The 21392-nt window shown below is 44.6% G+C and overlaps 1 protein-coding gene across 1 annotated transcript; it reads right to left on the bottom strand.

Moving 5' to 3' along the window:
• Positions 1 to 4399: 4399 nt before the first annotated feature.
• Positions 4400 to 14771, bottom strand: LOC121876983 (DNA-directed RNA polymerase II subunit RPB1-like). The gene is made up of 6 exons (XM_042382563.1): positions 14693 to 14771; positions 9996 to 10165; positions 9617 to 9800; positions 9214 to 9359; positions 6166 to 6277; positions 4400 to 4827 (listed from the first exon to the last, which is right to left on the bottom strand). The coding sequence occupies exons 1-6, from the start codon at positions 14769 to 14771 to the stop codon at positions 4400 to 4402; spliced, it is 1119 nt and encodes a 372-aa protein (XP_042238497.1).
• Between the last annotated feature and the right edge of the window lie 6621 nt (positions 14772 to 21392).

A 21392-nucleotide genomic window follows, 5' to 3' on the forward strand; every position in this document is an offset into this window, starting at 1 on the left:
GATAGTGGTTTAAAATTTGTGATTATTTCTCCTACAAGATAAAGTATCGATTTCCAAAAAGTTTTGAAAATTTAGAAAAAAAATCGTATTGTAAATTACTTGGTTTATCACCGTGTTTATTTTCCTGAGTTAAAAAAAAAAAAAAAAAATATATATATATATATATATATATATATATATATATATATATATATATATATATATATATATATATATATATATATATATATATATAGTAGGTTGGGTCATCATTTGTCCTGCATCCAATAAGACGACTCTATTTAGGCATTAAAGCATTATCTTAACCCGAGACGACTTTGAAACTGTACTACACTACCTGACTGCTTAGAAACTACACTACTTAATTACTACACTACTTTGCTACTTAAATACGTCATTACTTAAACACTACACATTTCACTACTTTTTACTATACTACTTAGCTACTACACTACCTCACTACTTGCACACCTCACTACTTAACTACTACACTACCTCACTACTTAAATACTCCACTACTTAGCTACTTCACTACCTCACTACTTATCTACTTCACTATTTCACTACTTAAATACTTCACTACTTAGCTACTACACTACCTCACTACTTGCACACCTCACTACTTAGCTACTACACTACCTCACTACTTACACACCTCACTACTTTGCTACTACACTACCTCACTACTTAACACACAGGTCAAAGTAGTATCCTCACCATTAAGTTCTGTACATTGGTAATAGGTCAACTAAAACCTTTGCATTCGTAATATGGCAATTAAACTTCCGTCGTTTATTTTAATTAGCGTTATTGTACTCATGATTTTTGTGAATTATTCTCCCATGCATAATTTTACAATATAACTTTTTCATGGACAGGTTTGTGCATTTTAGTTTGGTGAATAATTGCATAGTGTCGTGTCATTCATCCAGGTATTGTCATTATTAGTTAATTGATGTTATTAAGAACTTGTATAATGTTTATCTGTAATTACATCTAGGAATTAACCATACCGAATCTAACCGAACATAACCGTAACCATACCGAATCTAATTTAACTTAACCAGACGTAACCTAACCTAACCAACTTAAAAACGTAACCTAATCTAACCTAACCCAATTTAACCAAACGTATCCTACCTTAGTCAACTTAAAAACCTAACCTAACCAAACGTATCCTAACCTAGCCAACTTAAAAACGCAAAGTAACCTAACCTAACCTAAGTACTTACAATTGAGATGTAAGTGCGTCTAACTTAAACTTGACTGCTCTTCGGGTTTTTCAAAAGTTTACGGGACTTCTGGATAGCTTATTGGGAGGCCTTGACAGCTTAACGGAGGCCTTGACAGCTTAACGGAGGCCTTGACAGGATTTTCTGGGGTGCTGACAATTTAGGGGAAGCCTTGACAGCTTCACGAGAAGTCTTGATAGATGAACGGAATGTCCTGGCAGCTTAACGGGGATCTCGACAACTTTTTCTGGGGTGCTGTCAATTTATGGCGGTCTTGACAGCTTAATGCAGGTCTAAACAGCTTAATGCAGGTCTTGACAGCTTACCGGGGGTCTTCACAGTTTAACGGAGATTTTGGCACCTTTCTGTGAGCTTAACGGAAGACTTGACAGTTTATCAGAGGGCCTAGACAGCTTAACAGTAGTCTTGACAGCTTAACGGTAGTCTTGACATATTAACGGTAGTCTTGACAGCTTATCTGAGGGTCTTGACAGGGCCTTGCCAGATTTTTGTAGGTGTTGGGAGCTTGAGGACGAATATTTTTCCAGCATGGTTTCTAAGAACTCTTGAGTACGATGAAAGTTTATATTGGCGTTGCTTCTTGTACATATTGAGAGAGAGAGAGAGAGAGAGAGAGAGAGAGAGAGAGAGAGAGAGAGAGGACACGAAAAATAAAATGAAAGGGTGTGATTGACTAGAGAGAGAAAAAGGAAAGAGAAAAATTTAAAAAGGAAATTGGAGAGAAGAGAAAGGTAAGAAAGACAAGGAGAGAAAAATTAGTAGAAAAAGTGAGGAGAGAAAGATAGATAATGAAAGAATGACAAAAAGAAAGGGAAAAAAGGAAATGAAAGCTAGATATAAGATAGAAAGGGAAGGGAAAGAAACGGAAGATGAAAGGATAGAAGAGAAAATGAAATAAAGAAGATCGAGAACAGGAATACACAGAGAAGAGGACAAGAAAAGATGAGAGTAAACAACTAAGAACGGAAGAAGGAATAAGAGAGAAGACAAAGAGACGAAGACAGGGTGAGAGGAAGATGAATAATGGAGAAACGAGAAGAGATGTATGAGGTGGCAATAAAGAGATAAAGAGGAGAAGAAGGGAAGAGAGGAGAGTGAATGATGATGGGAGGAAGGTGAGGGGAAAGAAAAGAGGACGGAGAACAATTTTGATAAAGACGTGAGAAGAGGTAATAGTGAATAAATTGATAGGTGGATGGATAGAGGAAATGCAAGGGGAGAGAGACAGAGCGGAATAAAGGAAGAGAGAGAGAGAGAGAGAGCTTACATATATAAATGCAAACTTGCTTACGTCCCTGTAAACTAAACCAAATTATAAACAAAAAACAAAATAAAAAAGTGAACAGTAATGATAAAATTTGATAACTAAATAAGACCTGTGAAAACAAGGGGCAAAACTCAGCGCTGGTTCAACACTTTGCCTTCCCCGCTCTGCCTGGTCGGGCGCGTCAGGCTGGCAGTGTCGGTAAAATCAGTCTTCGCACCAAAGGTTTGATGAGTTTCCAATTTCCTTGATCAGAGTTCGCGCAAATCATTCATTTTCGCAAAAACGTATTTCCGATATCGGCGTCGAACCGGCCTCAGCTGAGCTAGCTCTTATACCCTTGGCGCTCGGCCCATCACTCATCCCACCCCTCTCTCTCTCTCTCTCTCTCTCTCCATTTTTCCCTCTTTCCTCCCTTTCTCCCCTTTTCCTCCTTCTCTCCGTCTTTCCATCCCCCTCTCCGTCGTTCCTTCCCTCGTTTCCCCTTTCCGTCTCTCTCTCTCTCTCTCTCTCTCTCTCTCTCTCTCTCTCTCTCTCTCTCTCTCTCTCTCTCTCTCTCTCTCTCTCTCTCTCTCTCTCTCTCGATATAAATATTATAATTGCCTTCATATTATTTATCAACCTAACCTAAACATAAGTTCTATGCTCACTCCAATGGGCGAACTCTTTCACCCTCGACTGTGGCGCCGGCAAGAGGCTGCTAAGTGTAAACAATAGTTGCCAGACAAAGATTAAGTAGATATATAATTCTCTAATTCTACAAAATAATCAGTGTGTTGTTTTGAAAGTATCTACCTACCCTATCCCAACAACCCAACCAACAACAACCCAACAACAACAACCCAACCATCATCCCAACCACAACCCAACAACCCAACAACAACCATCATCCATCCCAACCCAACAACCAACAACAACAACAACAACAACAACAACAACTTCATTATTGTCCATCATCCCAACAACCAACCCAACCCAACCCAACCCAACCCATCCCATCCCATCCCAACCCAACCCAACAACCCATCCCATCCCATCCCAACCCAACCCAAACCCTACCCTACCTTACACAACTCTTGCTCTACCCAACTCAACCCTATCGAACCCAGTCCAACCCGACTCTACCTTAACTTACCTTACCTTACCTTACTTTACCTTACCTTAAAACTTATATGGTATTTGCTTAAAACTTTGTAGGAACTAAGTTTACTCAAGTCAACTCCACCTAAAAAAAAGGGTCATTCCTCTTTCCACTTTTTTTCCTAAAACTTATAGTTATAGAAGTTCTCGTCCGTAGAGTTGTGTTAAATCCTTGTTCCATTAGCTAGTCCCATAAGGGGCTTTTAGCGCCTCAAATTATCTTTTCGTAGAATTTCTCTTTCATAAAATAAATATATATATATATATATTTCCTCTTGAATATTATGATTTTCAGAAAGTTGGATTCCACACAAACTGTTGTCTCTTAAAACGGTGTTGTGTTCCCCCAAAAGGTGTTGTGTTCCCCCAAAAAGGTGTTGTGTTCCCCCCAAAAAGGTGTTGTGTTCCCCCCAAAAAGGTGTTGTGTTCCCCCAAAAGGTGTTGTACTAAAAGGTGTTGTGTTCCCCAAAAGGTGTTGGTTGTGTTCTCTAAAAGGTGTGTTGTTGTGTTCCCCCCAAAAGGTGTTGTGTTCCCCCCATAAGGTGTTGTGTTCCCCCCAAAAAGGTGTTGTGTTCCCCCAAAAGGTGTTGTGTTCCCCCCAAAAGGTGTTGTGTTCCCCCCACAAGGTGTTATGTTGTCCCCAGAAGGTATTGTCTCGAATAAGTTGTCCCCAAAAGCTGAAATTCCCAAAAGGTAAAGCTCCCACAAGCTGCTTTCTCTAAACCCTGCCTTCCCTAGTAGCTCAGGGGGTCGTGGAGGTAGAAGACTCAGGGTCGTAGGGAGCTGAGGTGAGGGCTGAAGCAGGGCTAAAAGGTCGTACGGGGGGCTCAGAGTTAGCTTTGGGAAGGACATGGGTGGTCGTTGGGGGCTGAGGGTGGAGACTAGGGAGGGCTGGAGGGTCGTAGGAGGCCTCAGGGTGGGACTGGGGAGGACTGGAAGATCGTAGTGGCGATGTGAAGCTGGGAGGGCTGGGGGTTGTAGTGGGCTTAGAGTGGGGTCTGAGGAGCGCTGGTGGGGTCTGGGAAGGGCTGGTGGGTCGTAAGGGGGCTGAGGGTAGCTGGATGGTCGAAGGGGGCTGAGTGTGGGGTCTGGTGAGGGCTGGAGGGTCGTAGGGGGTTGAGGGTGAGGTCTGGTGAGGGCTGGAGGATCGTAGGGGGCTAAGTGTGAGGGCTGGACAACAGTAGGACCCGCCACTTGATTTAGATAGTTAATGACTAAAGTTTGGCCATAACATCCCAGATGTAACTACCTCGTTAGACAGTGAACTCCTCGTGACAGCCTGGTCTAAAACAGCCTTGATGAACAAGTAGTGGAGTTTGTTCACCACAAGTATGGTCGTTTGCCGTCTTGATGAACACATAACACCGCCTCCTGTGTTGTTACTACTAGTGCTGTCGTAAGGCCTCGTGATTCCTTGTTATTATTATTATTTACGGCTGCGACACGTTGAGGGAAGAAGAAAGAAAAAGATAATAGACACGGGAGACAAAGAGGGAAAGTCTGTGTACACAATGGTGAGAGGAACAGTTTGGTGATACTTGATGCGGTAACACACACACACACACACTTCCCCCTCTCCCCACACACACACACACACACACACACACACTTCCCCCTCTCCCCACACACACAAACGCCCACACACACACACACACACACACACACACACACACACACACACTCCCCTCCCCCACACACACACACACACACACTTCCCCCTCTCCCCACACACACACACACACACACACACACACTTCCCCCTCTCCCCACACACACAAACGCCCACACACTGCAAAATACAAAGAAAAACAGCTCTTTGTATCACAACTTCTCTGAAAAGATTTCTCTCCGGTAACGCCACATTCTCGGAATATAAAAAACAAAAACAAACAAAAACAAGAAAAACAAACATCATTCAATACCAAAGAGTAAGAAAGACAGAGGCCCCAAAAAACGTTATCATGATTCACAAGAATTCTCAAAAGATCAATGTTGTCATAAGTTAAAACACTGGCTATTAAAACTAAGAACAGTCAGTGAGAGAGAAGAGAAGAGAAGCTGGTTGGTGGTTGATGAGTTCTCTATAAAGACCTCGAGGGTGTAACGGGGTGCTGAAGAAGGCTCGGGTGAAGTGTGGGGAAAGGTGAGAGTAGGAGAGAGAGAGAGAGAGAGAGAGAGAGAGAGAGAGAGAGATGAGTGCGTTCGGTGAGTGCGAATTTATGGATTATAATTATATGTGTGTTTTTGTATGTGTGTTTGTGGTCAGGGAAAGAGAATATAGTTATTATTAGTATGTGTATTTGCGCTTGTGTATGTATATGTGTGTGTGTGTGTGTATATATTTGTACGTGAATGAGTGAGTGAGTGAGTGAGTGAGTGAGTGTGAAAGAGAGAGCGTGCGTGCGTGCGTGTTTTGGGTTAGAAAGTCACACACAAGAATGAAGAGAAGATGAACTAACACTTGCACCAGGAGTCCCAGAGGTTGGTGGTGTTAATTTTCCTTCTTACTCCAAGATGTGAGAGAAAGCATCTGGCTCACACAAGCACCGGCAACACAGATAGCGCCCCAGACACCGTCCAAATTGCTGCGAGACCTGAGGGTGACTTGGTACTCTCGTCTCTTAAAAGAAAAAAAAAATTAACACCATGAACCAACATCTTTTTAAATGTTTTTTTTTTTTCTAATGGGATGGTTTTATTTTTTTTATGGGATGGTTTTGCAATGTGTTTTTATTTTTAATGGGGAGTTTTTTAATGTTTTATTTTATTATTATTATTTTTAGTTTTTCGTGTTAGGTTTTTCTTCATCGTTAGTATTTTTATCTTACTTGGAGCAAAACCTTAACACTTTTTGTCTTATATTAAAGTTGATATAAGAAAAAATTTAACTTAAACTAAGGATCAATTAAGAAAAGGAAATATTTTAATTAACCTTGTTTATGTAGTTCTGTTGAGAGAGAGAGAGAGAGAGAGACCAAGAGGAACTTACTGTATACAAGATGGCGAGGTGGGACTGCCAGGGTCCACAAGATGCTTCTAGTAAACTTTCATTCTTTCCTGCTACTTGCTTTAATACCTCTCTCTCTCTCTCTCTCTGATATACTGTAACTTGTTTGGTGTTCTGACGAATATAGTGGCTGCCAGCGTGAATATATATGTGTGTGAACGCTATGCATGGTGAATCTTAAGTACATATTCAATAGTGTCATTATACCCTGACCGTGCATGATCAATAGTGAGTTAGTCATTACCAGAGGCCAAGTGACTGTCATTATATCCTGTCCGTGCATGATCAATAGTGAGTTAGTCATTACCAGAAGCCAAGTGACTGTCATTATACCCTGTCCGTGCATGATCAATAGTGAGTTAGTCATTACCAGAGGCCAAGTGACTGTCATTATACCCTGTCCGTGCATGATCAATAGTGAGTTAGTCATTACCAGAAGCCAAGTGACTGTCATTATACCCTGTCTGGTCATGTTTTCTGCCAATGCATGACCAAACAGTCCGCCAATCCCCACCGAAGGCCAAGCTACGGTCGTATTCATCTCTCTGTGCATGACCAAACAGTCCGCCAATCCCCACCGAAGCGCTTGTGATGGTTGTAATCCATTCGCCTGCATAATAAAACTAATTTCGAGCTCATTGACATGTTTTTGATCCGTTTAATGTGAAAATTATGCATGACGTAACCAAAATGATTTGATATAAACGTTAAATATATAGTGAAAGGGGATGTCTGTCTGTCTGTCTGTCTGTCTGTCTGTCTGTCTGTCTGTCTGTCTGTGTGTTTTCGCCTGGTTGTAAAAGACAGAAATATTGTCCTCGTCACAGTCCAAGTGTTAGCGGAGTGGAAATATAATTCAATTAATTAGCCAACTTTGATCAGCTGTTTGTGATCAGTTCTCTTTGATCAGCTGTCTGTAATCAGTTCTATTTGATCAGCTGTCTGTGATCAGTTCTCGTTGATCAGCTGTGTGTGATCAGTTCTCGTTGATCAGCTGTGTGTGATCAGTTCTCTTTGATCAGCTGTCTGTGATCAGTTCTCTTTGATCAGCTGTCTTTTATCAGTTCTCTTTGATCAGCTCTCTGTGATCAGTTCTCGTTGATCAGCTGTGTGATCAGTTCTCTTTGATCAGCTGTGTGTGATCAGTTCTCTTTGATCAGCTGTCTGTGATCAGTTCTCTTTGATCAGCTATCTGTGATCAGTTCTCGTTGATCAGCTGTCTGTGATCAGTTCTCGTTGATCAGTGTTTCGAATCAATAATAATCAGTCCTCTCTTGTTAGCCTGTTTCTAACTCATCGTCAACAAGTACCAGTTTGGATCAGCCATCTCTTGACTTCGTCCACTTTGAGTAGTCATTTACAGTCAGTGGGGAGTCTTTTGATCAGCCGGTCTTTGATCAACTCTTTTAACTCTCGTATTCTTTTTCTCTCTAGTCTGTGCCCCCCCCCATCACACACACACCCTTCCGTCCGTCCTCCCTTCCCTTCCGCTCCCTTCCCTTTCGTTCGTTCGTTCGCTTTTCGTTCGTTCGTTCGTTCGTTCGTTCGTTCGTTCGTTCCTTCCTTCCTTCCTTCCTTCCTTCCTTCCTTCCTTCCTTCCTTCCTTCCTTCCTTCCTTCCTTCGTTCGTTCGTTCGTTCGTTCGTTCGTTCGTTCGTTCCTTCCTTCCTTCCTTCCTTCCTTCCTTCCTTCCTTCCTTCCTCATCTCGAAGACGAAATCAAGGCGATAACAAGATACGTGAGAGAGAGAACAGAACCCGTGTGCAAACTAACAGACATACAGACCTCCCTCATTTCTCTCACCAGGTTTACGCACCGATAAACTGTAATTACGTGTCCGAAACTTAAAAAAAAATTAATCTATATAAAAGAAGAAAAGAAATTATATCTTTTCTTTAGCTCTATAAAATACAATTAACGTTATGAGAGTTCTAGTGCCGTGAGAAAGGAACACACACACACACACACACACACACACACACACACACACACACACACACACACATGAGAAAGAAACGCATCTTATACCATGATAAAGTATCGCATCTTTTACCGTGAGAAAGGAACACGTCTTGGTGCGGGAAGAAGCTCAACTCCGTGATGACTGCAGAGAGAATTAAACAAGTCGGCCTCTGTTATCCTGAGGTATTTTTCACCGGGAGGGAGAGCCGGCCTCGTCCAGGTGGCGTGGAGGTTATTGTCTCTCTGACTGACTCTCTCTCTCCAGTATGTGTGTGTGTGTGTGTGTGTGTGTGTGTGTGTGTTGTGTGTGTGTGTGTGTTGGTACAGGCACAATGGTAATAATGGTCATGTTAATCTGTAAAGATAAGAACTGATTCATATCCCGACTCGTAAGGTTACCAGATCCTTCGATCTGTGAGGTTACCAGATCCTTCGATCTGTGAGTTACCAGATCCCGATCTCGTGAGGTTACCAGATCCTTCGACTCGTGAGGTTACCAGATCCTTCGACTCGTGAGGTTACCAGATCCTGACTCAGAGGTTACCAGATCCTGACTCTCAGCACAGATCCTTCGACTCGTGAGGTTACCAGATCCTGACTCGTGAGGTTACCAGATCCTTCAAGTCGTGAGGTTACCAGATCCTGACCTGAGGTTACCAGATCCCGACCTGTGAGGTTACCAGATCCTCGACTCGTGAGGTTACCAGATCCCTGACTCGTGAGGTTACCAGATCCTGACCGTGAGGTTACCAGATCCTTCGACTCGTGAGGTTACCAGATCCTTCGACTCGTGAGGTTCCCAGATCCTTCGACTCGTGAGGTTACCAGATCCTGACCGTGAGGTTACCAGATCCTTCGACTCGTGAGGTTACCAGATCCTTCGACTCGTGAGGTTACCAGATCCTGACTCGTGAGGTTACCAGATCCTGACTCGTGAGGTTACCAGATCCTGACTCGTGAGGTTACCAGATCCTCCGACTCGTGAGGTTACCAGATCCTTCGACTGTGAGGTTACCAGATCCCTGACTCGTGAGGTTACCAGATCCTTCGACTCGTGAGGTACCAGATCCTCTGACTCGTGAGGTTACCAGATCCTTCCAAGTCGAGGTTACCAGATCCTTCGACTCGTGAGGTTGCCAGATCCTTCGACTCGTGAGGTTACCAGATCCTTCGATCTGAGGTTACCAGATCCTGACTCGTGAGGTACCAGATCCTTCGACTGTGAGGTTACCAGATCCTTCGACTCGTGAGGTTACCAGATCCTTCCAAGTCAGATCCTGTGAGGTTTCCAGATCCTTCGACTCGTGAGGTTACCAGATCCTTCGACTGAGGTTACCAGATCCTCCGAGTCGAGGTTACCAGATCCTGACCATGAAGTCACCAGATCCTTCGACTCTGAGGTTACCAGATCCTTCGACTCGTGAGGTTACCAGATCCTGACTCGTGAGGTTACCAGATCCTTCAACTCGTGAGGTTACAGATCCTTCAACTCGTGAGGTTACCAGATCCTTCGACCCGTGAGGTTCCAGATCCTTCGACTCTGTGAGGTTACCAGATCCTTCGACTCGTGAGGTTACCAGATCCTTCGACTCGTGAGGTTACCAGATCCTTCGACTCGTGAGGTTACCAGATCCTTCGACTGTGAGGTTACCAGATCCTTCATCTGCAAAGGTCAGAAGGACGCCTGAGATATCCTGTGGTGGAATTTAGCCTCACGTACAAAGGTCTTCCTCCTCCATTCCTATGCTTGTTCCTTCCTCCCTCCACTTTCTTCCCCCCACCTCCCTCCCTCCTCCCCCCTCCCCCCCTCCCCTTTCTCCCTCCTCCTCCTCCTCTTCAATTACATTATCCTTTCTATTGATCTTTGTCCTTCCTTTATCACCGTAATTTCATCCCCCTTGTGTTTTCATGTCCCCTTCATTATCACCCTCATCCCTTCTCTTCCTCCCTTTTTTATTTTTACCTTCCTCCCCTTTTTCCTTCTTTTTTTTCCTTCTACCTTCCCTCCTGCTTCCTTCTTTTCCTCCCTTTCTATTTTCCTTCCCTTCCTACGTTCCCTTTTTTCCTCTTTTTTACCTCTCCTCGTTCATTCTCCCTGCTCCTACCCTCCTCCTCCCCCCTCTCTCTCCTCCCTCCCTTCTTTCCTTCTCTTCTATCCCTCTCTCCTTCTCTCCTTCCCTCCTCCTTCCTTCTCTATCCTCTCCTTCCCTCCTCCCTCCCTCCCTCCCTCCCTCCCTCCCTCCCCCTCCCTCCAACCCAATCCCCTCTCTCCACCTTTCATTCTCTCTTCCCTCTCACCCACGTCATTTTCACTATTCTCAACCACTTTCAATCTTCTCTACTTTTTCTTTCTCTCTCTATCTCGTTAGTTACAGATACGTCTCTCTCTCTCTCTCTCTCTCTCTCTCTCATCACCACCATCGACACTTGTCTCATTAATCAGTCACCATTACCATCACTACCACAACTACCACCATCACCACCACTACCACCATCACCACCACTCACCACCATCACCGCTACTACCACAATTACCATCACCACTATCACAACTACCACCATCACCACAACTACCACCACTACCATCACCCACCACTACTACCACCATCACCACATTTATCATCATCATTACATCTATCACCACTATCACAACTACCACCATCACCGCAACTACCACCATCACCACAACTACCGCCATCACTACAACTATCATCATCACTATATCTATCACCATCACCACAACTACCATCATCACCGCCACTACCACCATCATCACCACCAGTCTCACCGTCATTAGTACCATTATTTTCATTGCTACCACATTAACCACCACTACCTCTATCATTACTATCACCATAACTACCACCATCACCATTACTACCACTATTACCACCATTTTTACCATCACAACCACTATCATCACCATTACCACCACCACTACAACACACCCCTCCCTTAGTATTCCCCTCACTAATCCACCACGATTCTCACCCCACACCCCTCACCCAATCCCTCAGACAAACACCTCTCCTCACCCCTTCCCTCACTGGATCTCCTCATCCTCCCTTCACCCCTCCCTTCCTCCTTCCTTCACCCCTTCTTCTAGCTCTTCCCCTCATCGCATCCCCTCGATTACTCTCCCACTCCTCTCATGCTTTCCCTCACTTGTCACAACTCTCCTCACCACCACCACCACCACCCCTTCTCCATCCCCCTCCTCCTAATCCCCTTTACCCTCCCCTCACCCCTTCTACCACTCCTCTCACCCCCTTCCTCACTCACAACTGTCCTTACCACCTCCCCTCACTCCTTCCATCACCTCTGCACCCTTTTCAATCACCTGTCACTCCTCCCCGCTTCCCCTCACCTCCTACCCCACCTCCTTCCTTTTTTCACCCGCCCCTACACCTCACCACACACACACTACTACAGTACCACTTTGCTGTCACTCGGAATCGAGTATGACGATCATCCAGCTATGATACAATGATATGCGTTATTATGATGTCACCTACTGTAGGTTGGTGAGTTCTGAGGTGACTAAAGAGGCCAATACGGGACTCGCAGCGTCGTTCACATTCGTTGCCCATGTGGAGGGCTGCATCTAGTGCAAGAGGGGCGGTGGCAGCGTCTTTCCGGCTTTGGCGCTTGTCTGCCTCGGTTTTCAGTCGGGCTAACTCGAAAGTATTGACACCTTCTCGTGTGGTGCTCCACCAAGCGTTACGATGTGGAGTGATCGACTCCCAGGTGAGGGGGTCGATTTTGCACTTTTTCAGGTTTTGTCTTAAGACTATCCTTATATCTTTTCAATTGCCTGCCAGCGTTACGTTTACTATTCGTAAGGTGACTGTAAAGTAGCTGCTTTGGCAATTTACTGTCGTCCATGCGGATAACATGGCCAGTCCAGGTAGTTTTCATGGAGAATGGTAGCCTCGATGCTCCTACAGTTGGTGTCAGCAAGAATACTGGCATATTCTCTTGTCTTCCCAGCGAACACGGAGGATGGAACGTAAGCTACGTTTTGAAAGTTTTCAAGTGCCTTGAGATGCCTCCTGTAGGTGACCCATGTCTCACTGCCATATAGCAGGGTGGGGAGGACCATTGCTCGATATACGTGCAGCTTTGTAGATAATTTCAGCTCCCTACAGCTGAAGACACGGTTTCGGAGTCTGACAAAGGCTTGAGATACACATCTGATCCAATGCTGAATCTCTTCATCTATGTCTGCGGTGGTGGACAAGTGGGAGACTAGATACCACAGAAGATGGATAGATGGTTGAGGTGTGTCTGAACCAGGGGCAGGTTGAAAGAGAATCTGAGTCTTATGTACATTCACCTCAAGGCCGAAGTGTGCATACACATCTGCATAGGTGTTCAGGACCTCCTGCCAAACCCACTGAAGTTGTCAAATCTCCAGCTCCGCCCCACCTCCTCCGACTCAAGTCCCTCGAGTTCCCACCCGAGCTCCTCAGTGTTTACACAACATCCATACTTCCCAAGCTCACTCTATGCCTCCCTACCTGGTCTTCTCCCAAATGCCACACAACGTAAACACCTAGAAAAAGTGCAAAAGAGGGCATGCAAGATTATTCTCTCCCCCTTCCTACTCCACATATCAAGAAGCGCTCACACACTGACCCTTTCGACTCTCACTGACCATCACCACGACCTCATCTGCAAATTTGGTAGAAGCTTCTACACCATCCTCGACACCGGCTCTACTACCACCTGAGATCCCTAGCCGAGAATTGCTGTCTGACACCACAACCGCATCCAGCCCATACGTGCCCGAACTGATCGCTATAAGAACAGCCCAGTCCCAACCATTGTAAAATTATCAATAACTTAAGTCAAACCAGTGTATTCAATCCCAGTAAATACTACTTCTTGCACTGTCACTATGTTGAAATGCACTGTAGTTTGAGCTTTTAACCCATCTAGTTATTATATATCTTATTTGTATCACTTATGTTACTTGTATATTATTTGTAATTGAAACCCATTCCCCAAATATGTAACTGTATATTTTCAGCCTTCTGGCTGCCAAGCTCTTTCAATAAACCAATTATTATTATTATTATTATTATTATTATTATTATTATTATTATTATTATTATTATTATTATTATTATTATTATTATTATTATTATTATTATTATTAATGGAAGCTGTCGACACCTTTTTTCTTGCTTAGAGTCGTCTTATGTTGAAAAGACTCCCCTTTACCCGGTACTGGATGTTCACCCCGCCGGTTAAATTGGCACTGGCACGAGTAAGGAAGGCAGCCAAGAAAATGGAAAAGAGAGTTGATGCCAGTACACACCCTTGTTTAACCCCCGTTTGGATGGGGAAGAACTCAGACTGGGTGCCAATCATGCCATTGTGGAGTTGTCTCACAATGGCAATGAATTTTGGTGGGCAGCCAAAACGGCTGAGGGTCCACCAGAGGGCTTCCCTGTTGACCGAGTCGAAGGCCTTGGTTAAGTCAATGAAAGCCATGTATGGGTCACGACGCTGTTCTCTGCACTTTTCCTGTATCTGACGGGCAGCAAAGATCATGTCAGTGGTGCCACGTGATGTTCTAAAGCCACATTGAGATTCTGGGAGAAAGTTTTCCGCCCAGGAAAAAGGCTGTTAAGAGGACTCGGGCGATAATATTGCCAGCTACGGACTTCAGCGAAATCCCGCGGTAGTTGCCACAGTCTGATCGGTCTCCTTTGTTTTTATAAATATTGACAATGGAGGCGTCTTTAAGAGCTTGAGGGATTTCCTCCTTTTCCCATATATTCTCCAGGAGAGTGGAGACGGCTGGTAAGCAGAGGTTCTCCTGCTCTATACACCTCGCCTATGATTCCATCAGGCCCTGAGGCTTTTTTGTTTTTCATCTGTTTGATGGCAGTAGCTACCTAATCCAGGGATGGAGGATAGCTGAGGTGGGTCAGTTCTTGATGCTGAGGGACCTGCTGGGTAGTCAGGACATCCACATCGGTGTTTTGGTTGAGCAGTGAATGATAGTGCTCTTTCCAGCATTGAAGGAGGCCTTCACCGTCTTTAATTATGAAGTTACCGTCAGATGAGCGGAGGGGGCTTGCCCCACGAATGATTGGCCCATAAAATGCTTTAATAGCATTGAAAAATTCCCGCATCTTGTGCTGATCTGAAAGTTTTTGTGCTTCACATGCTTTATATTAAAGCCAGTCGTTCTTTACATTGGAAAGTTCTCGCTGGACCGCCACTTTCTTCTTGCGGAAGGTATCGGCTTTGGTCCTAGACTGAGGGGTTGTTCTGCCAGTCAGTAAAAGCAGCACGTTTATCATCAATGAGTACATTGATTGCCGGGTCATTTTCATCAAACCAGTCCTGGTGTATTCTTTTCGTTCTGCCGAGGGTCTTCTGCAGGTTTTTGTCAAAACAGTGTTGAGAATATCACCCAGCACTGGGATTTGCGTTGTTTGCTGTTGGGTTGTTTATCACCCATGTTCGACCTGCTCTGAAAGCATGTGCTACCGCTGGATCCCAGACGCTTAGTATTAAAACCTCTGGAAGATTGATGCTTTCGCTGTTTTGGGGGCAACGTGAAGGAGGGCTTGGCTCTGACGAGCCCATGATCAGTGTCACAGTGGTCTGAGCCACACATGGCACGGGTGATGAGGACATCTCGGCGATCTCTCTCTGACAATGATGTAGTCAATGAGATGCCAGTGTTTGGATCGTGGGACGAACCCCTGAACTTGGCCTGCCTAAACGTTGATTTATGTGGTGAGTCAGGAGCACAGACTGCAGCCACACATCTTGGCTCTCTGTTTTCCTGATCCAGTGGTAAGTATTGCAACTACTGGGAGAGGGTAAGTTGCAATGGACTGCCGATAGCCCAGTTTGTTGGGTTTCGCTTTAGTAGCCTGTCCATCACGCATTGCCTTCGTCTGCTGGTGTAGTCGTTGGGTTTCCACGGTGATCACCTCTTCCGCCTATCCCGCCGTTGGAGTCTTGTTGGAGCTCTGTAAGCATGTTTTCGTTCGGGGTTTACTCCCGTAGCCTTATACCTATTAAGGTTAATCTGCAAGGCAGCGGGGCGGTGGTTGGTAGGCGCCAGTACGTGTCCACATGCCAGTGGGCCTATGCGCCGTCCCTCTGGGGCCCACTGCTACTCCGAGATCCCTTGCTGGTCTAGCCTGGGCCCATGAGGCACCCAGTTACCGTGAGTTACCACGAGGAGGCACAGCAGGAGTCTTGGTGGTGAGGAGGCTGTGTACTGGCAGGGGAGGACTTATGCAAGTTGTTTCCCTATTCGCCACGAGGGTTAGCTGAAAGCGAGAGGGAGCAAGCAGTGCTTGCACATTAGCAATGACATAAAGCTGCCACACTAGACACATTTCACCACCCTGTGTGTATGGTATACACACACACACACACACACACACACACCTGCTCACCACCTCTCACCGTCTCCATTCACATTCTCCCTCACTACTCCTCTCACTACTCCCTCACTACCCCCCTCACTACCCCCCTCACTCACCCCCTCACTACCCCCTCACATCCACACACCTTCTCAATCACATAGCGAGAAGAGTCTTGTACCAACCGTGTTAAATCAGCCCAACTCAGTGCTCGTCTTAAGGAATCGATAAACTTATGAAGTAGCGAAGATGATAATATATACAGATACTTAATCATAAAGTTAATAAGTAAGTATATAAGTGAAGCAAGAAATCAGTCCTATCACTCCCAACAGCACTTCACAAATCAGAATCACTTATCTCAACTACATGTATTTGTACTCAGTATTCTTACTGTACTTAATGAGTTCATAAGTTAAATAGAGAATTAAGTAAGTATATAAGTAAAGTGCGTTAAGTAAGACATCTTCACCCTTCTCTCCCTCCTCTAATCAGTCTCACAATCACCCCCAATCGTATCACCGCCAATCTCTCTCACAATCTCTTCTATGTGCCAATATATTCCACCTAATCACACAGCTTGAAGGTAAACACATATGCGCCCCGCCTTGTCCAAACAGGAGGGAGGGTGTTGCTCGCTCGGGAATGTGTATGAGAAGCCGTTTTATGACTCTTGGATGGGACTTGCTAACCCGTATTTAGACTTAAGGCGAGGGAGTGGAGGTAGTGGCGTGGGGTGGGGTGGTGTAAAGGACCTCGGAGCTATGAGAGACAGATACACAGCATCCTTTTCAATCCTTTTATAACATCCTTCATCACTTAACTTTGAGGATATATCCAAATTGTAGGAGTTGTAGGAGGTGTTTGGTAGTACAGGAGGAGTCGTAGGTGTTTGTGGTAAAGGGGTTTTGATTGTATAGAGGAGGGAAAGGAAGGGGGGGGAGAGGAGGGGAGTGTTAACAGAACTAATTTTCATAAAGTACGCTTGGGGGACAGTGAGACGGGTGTTAGGCCGTGTCAACTCCTTCCCTCCCATACCTACTCTTTTCCCCCCCCCTCCTTCTTCTCTCTCTCTTCTCTCTCGGGTGGGGGATGATTTGGTTTCGTCGTCTGGGGTAAATCTGACTTGTTAATTATACATGGTTTCTAGAGGAGGTGTTAACTATGGTTTCTAGAGGAGGTGTTAACTATGGTTTCTAGGGGAGGTGTTAACTATGGTTTCTAGGTAAGGTTATAACATTATGAGCTCAGACAAAGAACATCGAAGGAATTTAGATAAACCTTATTTAACAAATGCGTTAAGACCACACATGAACAAATGTCAGTAGAAAAACAAAGTGAACAGTTGAACAAGAACATAGACACTGATGAAGAACAAGTAGAACAGCGACACTGATGAAGAACAGACATGAACACAACACCAAGATAATAATTACACAGGAAACACAAACGTCAACATTATCTCTGAGTCTCCCTTCTTCCTCCTCCTCCTCAGCCCTTCCTCCTCCCCTCAGCCCCTTTCCTCCTCCTCTTCCTCCCCCTCAGCCTTCCTCCTTCTCACTCCTTTCCTTCTCACTGCTCAGCTCCTCTTCCTCCTCCTTGTTGACGAAGAAAACGAGATCTACCAACCAGGCGAGAGAGACTACATGTTAGCTCCTCCCCCGGCTAAAAAGTTGCCAATCTAATTACTGATATCGATGACGTCACCAGCAGGGGGGGGGGGACGCTTAAATGATTTTATATATTATTTTTTATTAATTTTGTCTTTTTATTATTATATCAGTTCTTTTCTTCTTTTTTTCTTCTTTCTTCTTTGGTCTCCCATTTTGTTATTTTTTTATTACTCTCAATTTTCTGTTTCATTTCCTTCTCTTTAGTATATTCCTTATTTTTATTCCTATCTTCTTCTCTTCTATCTTCATTCTCACTTCTTTCATTCTTCCTTTCTCTCCTCTCTCTCCTGTATTCTGTCGTCCTTCTCCTCTCTCTCCTCCTTCCTGCTATCCTTCTCCTAATCCCTCTTCCTCTCCTCCTTCCTATTTCGTTCCTCCCCTTCCTCCGTATCCCCTTTTCTCCTTCCTTCTCCTCCTCCCTCTTCAACCTCCTTCTACCCTTATCTTCCTTTGTTTTCACCTCATCTTTTATCACTCATTTTGTCTATTTCCTCTTGTATTTTCTCCCTTCCTCTTTTTATCTAATTTTCTTCCGTCTACTTCTACCTTCATCATCGCATCTACCGCCATCTCCACCTATTTGTCTCGTTTCCTCTTCTCTCTTTCCGTTCTACTTCCTCTTCTCTTCCTTTGTGTCTTTCTCTCCACCCTTTACACCTCATCATCACAAATTTTATCTTATTCTTTCGCTATGCGTCATCATTAACCTCTCCCTTCCATTCTCTCTTCCTTTATCTCTCTGTCTTTCCCTTCTGTGGTCCCTTCCTTCATTTCTTTGCTTCTCCCATTTATTCTTTCCCTCTGCTCTGTCTTTTTTATCTCTAATTCTCCCTATCCCTTCTCCCTCATTATCTCAATCTGCTCTCTCTCTCTCTCATTATTTATCACCATTTCGCTCATCTTCCATCCCATCTTCCTTATTTCCGTGTTATAATATTTGCCATGTATCGTATTTATTTCTCCATAGTAACGCAAGTGTAAATAAGTAAATAAGTAAATGTGTAAATTATACGTAAATAATGTCACGAAAATATACAGAATCATACAAGTAACTCGTATAATGCGTAATCCTATACAGTATACTTAAGATAATACAGTGATATAGAGTATTACACATAGTACATATGAATTGTGTATACATATTTTAGAATACATGTAACAGGGGACATAATTTGTATGATAATTCTTTTGTTGATATTTGTAAAGATGTGTGTGTGTGTGTGTGTGTGTGTGTGTGTGTGTGTGTGTGTGTGTGTGTGTGTGTGTGTGTGTGTGTGTGTGTGTGTGTGTGTGTGTGTGTGTGTGTGTGTGTGTGTGTGTGTGTGTGTGTGTGTGTGTGTGTGTGTGTGTGTGTGTGTGTGTGTGTGTGTGTGTGTGTGTGTGTGTGTGTGTGTGTGTGTGTGTGTGTGTGTGTGTGTGTGTGTGTGTGTGTGGACTCTGCCTTGAATGTTAACACAAAGAAATATTTTGATTGATTTATTTAAAGTTTTTTTTTTAATAGATTTACGTAAGCGTTGGTTAGTGATGAATAGTTGTTAGTGGTGGTTAGTGATGAATAGTGGTTGGTGGTTAGTGATAAATAGTTGTTAGTGGTGGTTAGTGATGAATAGTGGTTGGTGGTTAGTGATGAATAGTTGTTAGTGGTGGTTAGTGATGAATAGTGGTTGGTGGTTAGTGATGAATAGTTGTTAGTGGTGGTTAGTGATGAATAGTGGTTGGTGGTTAGTGATGAATAGTTGTTAGTGGTGGTTAGTGATGAATAGTGGTTGGTGGTTAGTGATGAATAGTTGTTAGTGGTGGTTAGTGATGAATAGTGGTTGGTGGTTAGTGATAAATAGTTGTTAGTGGTGGTTAGTGATGAATAGTGGTTGGTGGTTAGTGATGAATAGTTGTTAGTGGTGGTTAGTGATGAATAGTGGTTGGTGGTTAGTGATGAATAGTTGTTAGTGGTGGTTAGTGACGGTTGTTCAGTGAGTTGTGTAGTCAATATGATACACTATTTTCGCCTTTAAAATATGGGAAGGTAATTTTTTTTCCTTAATGTGAAAAATAAACTTAGGAACCTTTGTGAGAATCGAGGCCGTAAATTGTAAAAAAAAAATGTAAATTAGCTCCAGTAAATATGAACTTATGTAAATTCACACATTTGTAAAGCATCTCAGCTGAGGGAGAGAGAGAGCTATTTCAAAAGGCCCTTTAATTGCTCCGTTATTGGTTATTAGCATCGAGTCATTAAGGACGAGAGTTGATCTAATCAGACGTAATTAAATGTTATTGCATCATTTCGCCTGGCCAGCATTACGCCAGCCACTTGAGGGGTCACGCGCTCTGATGGCCATGTGAGAGACGGCGCTGTGTTGTGTGTCAGGGAGGAGGGAGGTTGGGATAGTGAGAGAAAGAGAGGGAGTGGAGTGAGAGAGAGAGAGAGTCCTGTGTTGTGTGTCAGGAGGGAGGGAGGTTGTGGGATAGTGAGAGAGAAAGAGAGGGAGTGAGAGAGAGAGAGAGAGAGTCCTGTGTTGTGTGTCAGGGAGGGAGAGAGGTTGTGGGATAGTGAGAGAGAAAGAGAGGGAGAGAGAGAGAGAGAGTCCTGTGTGGTGTGTCAGGGAGGAGAGGTTGTGAGATAGTGAGAGAGAGAGAGAGAGAGAGAGAGAGAGAGAGAGAGAGAGAGAGAGTCCTGTGTTGTGTGTCAGGAGTGAGAGAGGTTGTGGGATAGTGAGAGAGAAAGAGAGGGAGTGAGAGAGAGAGAGAGTCCTGTGTTGTGTGTCAGGGAGGGAGAGAGGTTGTGGGATAGTGAGAGAAAGAGAGGGAGGGAGAGAGAGAGAGAGAGTCCTGTGTTGTGTGTCAGGGAGGGAGAGAGGTTGTGGGATAGTGAGAGAGAAAGAGAGGAGTGAGGAGAGAGAGAGTCCTGTGTGGTGTGTCAGGAGGGAGAGAGGTTGTGAGATAGTGAGAGAGAAAGAGAGGGAGTGAGAGAGAGAGAGAGTCCTGTGTTGTGTGTGTCAGAGGAGAGAGGTTGTGGGATAGTGAGAGAGAAAGAGAGGGAGGAGAGAGAGAGAGAGAGAGTCCTGTGTTGTGTGTCAGGAGGGAGAGAGGTTGTGGATAGTGAGAGAAAGAGAGGGGAGAGAGAGAGTCCTGTGTTGTGTATCAGGAGGGAGAGAGGTTGTGGGATAGTGAGAGAGAAAGAGAGGAGGAGGGAGAGAGAGAGAGAGTCCTGTGTTGTGTATCAGGAGGGAGAGAGGTTGTGGGATAGTGAGAGAAAGAGAGAGAGAGAGAGAGAGAGAGAGAGAGAGAGAGAGAGAGTCCCTGTTGTGTGTCAGGGAGGGAGAGAGGTTGTGGGATAGTGAGAGAAAAGAGGGGAGGAGAGAGAGAGAGAGAGTCCTGTGTTGTGTGTCAGGAGGAGAGAGGGTGGGATAGTGAGAGAGAAAGAGAGGGAGGAGAGAGAGAGAGAGAGAGAGTCCTGTGTTGTGTGTCAGGAGGGAGAGAGGTTGTGGATAGTGAGAGAGAAAGAGAGGGAGTGAGAGAGAGAGAGAGAGAGAGTTTGTGTTGTGTGTCAGGGGGGAGAGAGGTTGTGGGATAGTGAGGAGAAAGAGAGGGAGTGAGAGAGAGAGAGAGAGAGAGAGTCTTGTGTTGGGATAGTGAGAGAAAGGAGGGAGTGGAGAGAGAAAGAGAGGAGTGAGAGAGAGAGACGGCCCTGTGT

The sequence above is a fragment of the Homarus americanus genome, unplaced genomic scaffold, assembly GCF_018991925.1.
Source record: "Homarus americanus isolate GMGI-L3 unplaced genomic scaffold, GMGI_Hamer_2.0 scaffold3974, whole genome shotgun sequence".
Lineage (NCBI taxonomy): Eukaryota > Metazoa > Arthropoda > Malacostraca > Decapoda > Nephropidae > Homarus > Homarus americanus.

Coding starts and splice junctions, on each gene's coding strand:
- LOC121876983 (XM_042382563.1), bottom strand. CDS start 14,771: ATGCGGGAATTTTTCAATGCTATTAAAGCATTTTATGGGCCAATCATT. Junction 10,166..14,692: donor CCCCCTCCGCTCATCTGACG/GTAACTTCATAA, acceptor GTAACCTCACAG/AGTCGAAGGATCTGGAACCT. Junction 4,828..6,165: donor GCTTTCTCTCACATCTTGGA/GTAAGAAGGAAA, acceptor ACTGTTGTCCAG/CCCTCACACTTAGCCCCCTA.